The sequence below is a fragment of the Salmo trutta genome, chromosome 1 (genome assembly GCF_901001165.1).
Source record: "Salmo trutta chromosome 1, fSalTru1.1, whole genome shotgun sequence".
Classification (NCBI taxonomy): Eukaryota; Metazoa; Chordata; class Actinopteri; order Salmoniformes; family Salmonidae; genus Salmo; species Salmo trutta.
In genome coordinates this window covers 80,059,520-80,066,531 of record NC_042957.1, presented here as the reverse complement: position 1 = coordinate 80,066,531, position 7,012 = coordinate 80,059,520, and the positions used below count along the sequence as shown (strand labels likewise).

Sequence of the window (7,012 nt, the reverse complement as noted above, 5' to 3'; positions counted from 1 at the left end):
CTATTAGCCAGGGTAACAACCGGGTCCAAAATGTGCCGGCCCGTGCCATGTTTGTAAATACAACATTTGGCTGGTCTGACGGGCTAGTTGGGCACATTCCTACTGGCCCAGTCTGAAAAGTACTATCCTCAGGCTAGCTGAAGGTCTATCCCCTATCATAACATGTGAATGAGATAGTTACAGTAACGTGACCAGTAGTGTTAGAACCGTATCCGTGAGATAGTTGTAGTGTTAGAACCGTATCCATGAGATAGTTACAGTAATCTGACCAGTAGTGTTAGAACCGTATCCGTGAGATAGTTACAGTAACGTGACCAGTAGTGTTAGAACCGTATCCATGAGATAGTTACAGTAACGTGACCAGTAGTGTTAGAACCGTATCCGTGAGATAGTTACAGTAACGTGACCAGTAGCGTTAGAACCGTATCCGTGAGATAGTTACAGTAACGTGACCAGTAGTGTTAGAACCGTATCCATGAGATAGTTACAGTAACGTGACCAGTAGTGTTAGAACCGTATCCATGAGATAGTTACAGTAACGTGACCAGTAGTGTTAGAACCGTATCCATGAGATAGTTACAGTAACGTGACCAGTAGTGTTAGAAACGTATCCGTGAGATAGTTACAGTAACGTGACCAGTAGCGTTAGAACCGTATCCGTGAGATAGTTACAGTAACGTGACCAGTAGCGTTAGAACCGTATCCGTGAGATAGTTACAGTAACGTGACCAGTAGTGTTAGAACCGTATCCGTGAGATAGTTACAGTAACGTGACCAGTAGTGTTAGAACCGTATCCATGAGATAGTTACAGTAACGTGACCAGTAGTGTTAGAACCGTATCCGTGAGATAGTTACAGTAACGTGACCAGTAGTGTTAGAACCGTATCCGTGAGATAGTTGTAGTGTTAGAACCGTATCCGTGAGATAGTTGTAGTGTTAGAACCGTATCCGTGAGATAGTTACAGTAATCTGACCAGTAGTGTTAGAACCGTATCCGTGAGATAGTTACAGTAACATGACCAGTAGTGTTAGAACCGTATCCGTGAGATAGTTGTAGTGTTAGAACCGTATCCGTGAGATAGTTACAGTAATCTGACCAGTAGTGTTAGAACCGTATCCATTCAATTAAAACCATATGAGACGTTAATGGTAATAGTACAAAACATCTTTATTCTTTTAAATAGAAAACATTTTCTATGACTCCTTTATTACTAAATTCCCAACATCCAGCTGGTTTTAGGATGTTGGTGTACAAAGTCCTGTTTTCCTTATCTGGGTTCGCTAGAGCAAAATGTTGCTCTTCTTTCCTGAAGTGACGTATACACAAACCTGGGTCATGTTCATTGAGGCGCACTGTAGCAAAACGTTTTGCAACAGAAGATACGTTTTATTGGATTAGTACAGATGGTACCTCCAACTCCCTCGTTTGAGTGCTTTCTAACGTTGTGTGTCAAATGAACATGACCCTAGTCAACATACTGCACACAGCTACTGAACGTAGGAACAGCTTCCTTTGTTTGGGTCCTGATTGATTGCAATTCAAGTTCACGCCTGAAAAGATCCACCCCATCACTGGAGAAGCAAAGGATGCATCTGAAATGACACCCTATTTCCTATATAGTGCACTCCTGTTGACCAGGGCCCCATACTCCTGTTGACCAGGGCCCCATACTCCTGTTGACCAGGGGCCCATACTCCTGTTGACCAGGGCCCCATACCAGTGGAGGCTGCTGAGGGGAGGACGGCTCATTATGGCTGGAACGGTGCCAATAGAATGGCATCAAACATGGAACACATGGAAACCACGTGTTTGATGTATTTGATACCATTCTACTCCAGCCATTACCACGAGCCCATCCTCCCCAATTAAAGATGCCACCAACCTCCTGTGGTACATACTCCTGTTGACCAGGGCCTAATGGTACACTATATATATAGGAAATAAGATGCTATTTGGGACAGTTTCACAGGTGAGGAAAATAGTAGAAAATCTGCAGCAGATCCAACTCCCTTTGGTCAGGAAAGTCAACATTTAACTCCCCACTAATGTCAGAGTGCTGATATTTACTATAGTTTATGTCTAGCAGGTCAACATGTCACCTTTCTGAAGACGTCAACACTGACCGTGACAAATTAGTCCAACATAGTAAGAGTACGTCCCAAATGGCACCCTATTCCCTAAGTAGTGCACTACCCTATGGTACCTGGTCTAAAGTAGTGTACTATATAGGGAGCCATTCGGGACACTCCCCAAAGCAGTGAGTGGATGTGGGTGCTGCACGGTTTCAGCTTGATGATGAATGTGGTCATACAGTGTAACTGAACCTTGACCTAATGACCTGACCACCTCAAAAAGTTACAGATGACTGTGATCAGTGCTCGCTGAGGGCCTGAATCATCTGTCTAGTAGCACCATTGGATCCTGACTGACTGAGTGGAACCAGACCTGGGTTCAAATACTTTATCTGTGCTTGATTGAGCTTGCCTGGCTTAAATGGACCAATAGAATAGTCCCAAAACTGCAACTCCCCTCCCATCTAGCACTCCAGGCAGGCTAGAGCAAACGTTAAAGACTCCAAATGGTATTTAAACAGAGGTCTGATAGCAATACACATTTAGTTTAGGATTGTGGGTAAAGTGATCTTTCCACCCTGAGCCAGACACCTTCCAGTCCAACAACACTGTTTCCAAGAGCTGGACTTCAGACCAGCGTACCGTCCTCAAGTTTAGCCTCAAAATGACCACCATAGTAATAAACATACAACAATCAAATGTTCAAATTCAGAATGCATCATCATACAACCAACCACTCGCCTTATAAAAAAAATAACAATACATTTCAGCAGTCTGTCCGTCATCAGGGTGGTATTCATTAGTGCACACTGTAGCAAAACGTTTAGCAAAAGAAAACGAAAACAAGCGTTTATATTGTTCAGGTAATCCATCCCAAGTGAAGATGACCCAAGTCTTTTCAGTTCGTCTCTATACTGAACTATATATTTTTTTAAACGAGTTTGTCCCAAAGCAAATATCCCAAATGGCACCCTATTCCCTATCTAGTGCACAGACACCCAAGTCTGTCTCAAACAGGCACCTGAGACAAGACAGGTGCTAAAGTAGGTTGGACCAGTGAGGATGGACACAGTACTGATGGTATCCTATTCCATATATCAGTGGTTCCCAAACTGTGGGGCGTGCCCCCCTAGGAGGAACTCAGTCCAGCTTTCAACTTACCGTAAATTCCGGACTATAAGCCGCAACTTTTTTTCCCAGGCTTTGAACCCCGCGGCTTAAACAATGACTTTCTTGGTAGGCTACTGTTTACTGCAAATGTTTTATTTTCTGTTACAAGCCGTGTTTCGTTAAAGCCTATTTATTTTTGTTACAAGTCGTGTTTCGTTAAAGCCTGTGTAAAGTTAATTTGTTTCAATGTACCGGTAGGCACCTACGGCTTATAGACATGTGCGGCTTATTTATGTTCAAAATAATACTTTTAAAAAAATTCAGTGGGTGCGGCTTATATTCAGGTGCGCTCAATAGTCCGGAAATTACGGTACTCTTGAAAGTTGTAATAGTAGAATGCACAAGGTGACGTGTAGAAACTGGTTAGTGCATCATCAGTTCCTCTTGTCATGTCAGTCATTGCATTTCTTAGAGAGATATTTAGAACCTGTCAGAAATGTCCATGTCAGCTAACGTTTTTTTAGCCCCTAGACATTCATTTTTTTGTCACTCAAATATCACATGAATACACATTAGACATGGCAAAATGTATAGAATTGCAAGGAAATAAGCTTTAAATCTATAACATTTTAGGGGTGTGAACAGTTTGTGTCATGAACAGTGCTTGTGCCCATAGAAATGGGTGTTCCCCAATGCTGGAAGAGGGGCCTGAGTGAAACAGTTTGGGAACCACTGATCTATATAGGGCCCTAAGGCCTCGGCCAAAAGTACTAAGTAAGCCTTGTATCAGCCAGAACGGCCCAGAGGGCAGGAGCCCACCTCTTACTTCTGTAGTGAGGCAGCTTGATGTACAAGTACACCTCCTGGACAGAATGCTAGTCTATAGCAGACAGCTTGATGTACAAGTACACCTCCTGGACAGAATGCTAGTTTATAGCAGACAGCTTGATGTACAAGTACACCTCCTGGACAGAATGCTAGTCTATAGCAGACAGCTTGGTGTACAAGTACTACACCTGGACAGAATGCTAGTCTATAGCAGACAGCTTGGTGTACAAGTACACCTCCTGGACAGAATGCTAGTTTATAGCAGACAGCTTGATGTACAAGTACACCACCTGGACAGAATGCTAGTTTATAGCAGACAGCTTGATGTACAAGTACACCTCCTGGACAGAATGCTAGTCTATAGCAGACAGCTTGATGTACAAGTACACCCCCTGGACAGAATGCTAGTTTATAGCAGACAGCTTGATGTACAAGTACACCTCCTGGACAGAATGCTAGTCTATAGCAGACAGCTTGATGTACAAGTACACCTCCTGGACAGAATGCTAGTTTATAGCAGACAGCTTGGTGTACAAGTACTACACCTGGACAGAATGCTAGTTTATAGCAGACAGCTTGATGTACAAGTACACCTCCTGGACAGAATGCTAGTTTATAGCAGACAGCTTGATGTACAAGTACACCCCCTGGACAGAATGCTAGTTTATAGCAGACAGCTTGATGTACAAGTACACCCCCTGGACAGAATGCTAGTCTATAGCAGACAGCTTGGTGTACAAGTACACCCCCTGGACAGAATGCTAGCCTACAGCAGGGCCTGGTGAAAAGTAGTGCACACTAGTATAAAGGAATATGGTGCCAGTTGGGACTCAGACTAAGTTATTGCTGAAGTGATGCGTTTACAGAACTCATGGTCACTGTAACGTTAGTCTAATGACATCAAGGTAGACTGAAGAACCAGACATGGGAAAACACTAGATGAAGGTTTCCCTGCTATAACCAGTGGGACAATGAGTGTGTGTGTGTGTGTGTGTGTCCAAATGATCTTAAATGATTCTGGCCCACCACCTCTATACGGTAAACCCAACACCCAGTGCTTGTTTGGAATGATGTCATCATGAGTCTCTCTTATTCCCTCCAATCACCACACCCTCTTTCACCCTCCACTCAGCCAATCACCGGGCATCATTTTAGATACTTATCAGTCCTCCAGGAGAGGGCTGGAGGGCACCTCAGAACTTATGCCTCTTGCTCGGCCTGGATGTTTCCACAGCAACAGCACTACCAGCTTCATCACCATCGCCGATGCCGTTTCCATTCGTGTGGCCATTACCATGGTTACTCTTACCATCCGTGTGCTCGTCACTACATGTGGCATAGTCGGGTTGCAGCTCAGAATGAGACTCCAGCGCTGTCTCCCACTCCTCTCCTCCATCCCCCTCTCCTGCTTCCTGCCGCTGGGTCTGCTGGATGTGTCGGAGGCGTGTCATGGCCTGGTTGATGGTTGTCGTGGTAACCAGTTTAAAGTCATGCATGCTGACCAGGTGTAACAGGAAGTTCCTACAGAGGTTCTTCCTGGCAATGTACGCACCGCAACCTTCCACAAACGCCAGACAGGCTCCGTTCATCTGGTTATCTGCTATGTAGCTGATGGGCAGAGAGAAGGGGGGGAGAGGTGGGGGATTAGAGTAGGGATGTCAAACTTCAGCCTGCGCCACAGACACTATGGAGCCCCTAGTCTAGAGAGCACCTAGTTAATACTAATTCATTTGGGGCGGCAGGTAGCCTAGTGGTTAGAGCGTTGGGCCAGTAACTGAAAGGTTGCTAGATCGAATCCCTGAGCTGACAAGGTAAAAATCTGTCGTTCTGCCCCTGAACAAGGCAGTTAACCCCTATGCCATCATTGTAAATATGAATTTGTTCTTAACTGACTTGCCTAGTTAAATAAAAAATATTTAAACTACAGATGTCATTAAGCAGGTTTCCATTCAACCATCATATGGAAGTAAACTCTCTCCACTGGCTTCCAGTTGAAGCTCGCATCCGCTACAAGACCATGGTGCTTGCCTACGGAGCTGTGAGGGGAACGGCACCTCCGTACCTTCAGGCTCTGATCAGGCCCTACACCCAAACAAGGGCACTGCGTTCATCCACCTCTGGCCTGCTCGCCTCCCTACCTCTGAGGAAGCACAGTTCCCGCTCAGCCCAGTCAAAACTGTTCGCTGCTCTGGCACCCCAATGGTGGAACAAACTCCCTCACGACGCCAGGACAGCGGAGTCAATCACCACCTTCCGGAGACACCTGAAACCCCACCTCTTTAAGGAATACCTAGGATAGGATATAGTAATCCTTCTAACCCCCCCCCCTAAAAGATTTAGATGTACTACTGTAAAGTGGTTGTTCCACTGGATATCATAAGGTGAATGCACCAATTTGTAAGTCGCTCTGGATAAGAGCGTCTGCTAAATGACTTAAATGTAAATGGTCCTCCCATTCAGTTTATTAACCTCTCTCGCTAGCGTCCCACCTCGACAACAGCCAGTGAAATTGCAGGGCGCCAAATTCAAAACAACATAAATCCCATAATTGAAATTCCTCAAACATACAAGTATTATACACCATTTTAATCCAGCCGCTGTGTCAGATTTCAAAAAGGCTTTACGACGAAAGCACACCATGCGATTATGTTAGCTCAGCCCCTAGCCACAGAAAACCATACAGCCATTTTCCAACCAAGGAGGTGTCACAAAAGTCAGAAATAGCATTAAAATGAATCACTTACCTTTGATGATCTTCATCTGATGGCACTCCCAGGACTCCATGTTACACAATAATGTTCGTTTTGTTCGATAATGTCCCTCTTTATGTCCAAAAACCTCAGTTTTGTTGGTGCGTTTAGTTCAGTAATCCAAAGGCGTGCTATCAACATCGAGACGAAAAGTTAAAAAAGTACAATAAAAGTATGTAGAAACATGTCAAACGATGTTTAAAATCAATCTTAAGGTTGTTTTTGTCATAAATAATCGATCATATTTCAA

General features: G+C 44.4%; 1 protein-coding gene across 1 annotated transcript in view; it reads right to left on the bottom strand.

Annotated features, from left to right (window-relative positions):
• Positions 1-4,988: 4,988 nt before the first annotated feature.
• The window catches only part of LOC115152830 (polycomb protein suz12-A), a 33,608-nt gene continuing 31,584 nt past the window's right edge, over positions 4,989-7,012 (bottom strand). Inside the window, exon 16 of the mRNA XM_029698098.1 lies at positions 4,989-5,620. Within this exon, the coding sequence (XP_029553958.1) occupies positions 5,206-5,620 (415 nt within the window). The 3' untranslated portion in view covers positions 4,989-5,205. The remainder of the gene's footprint in view (positions 5,621-7,012) is intronic.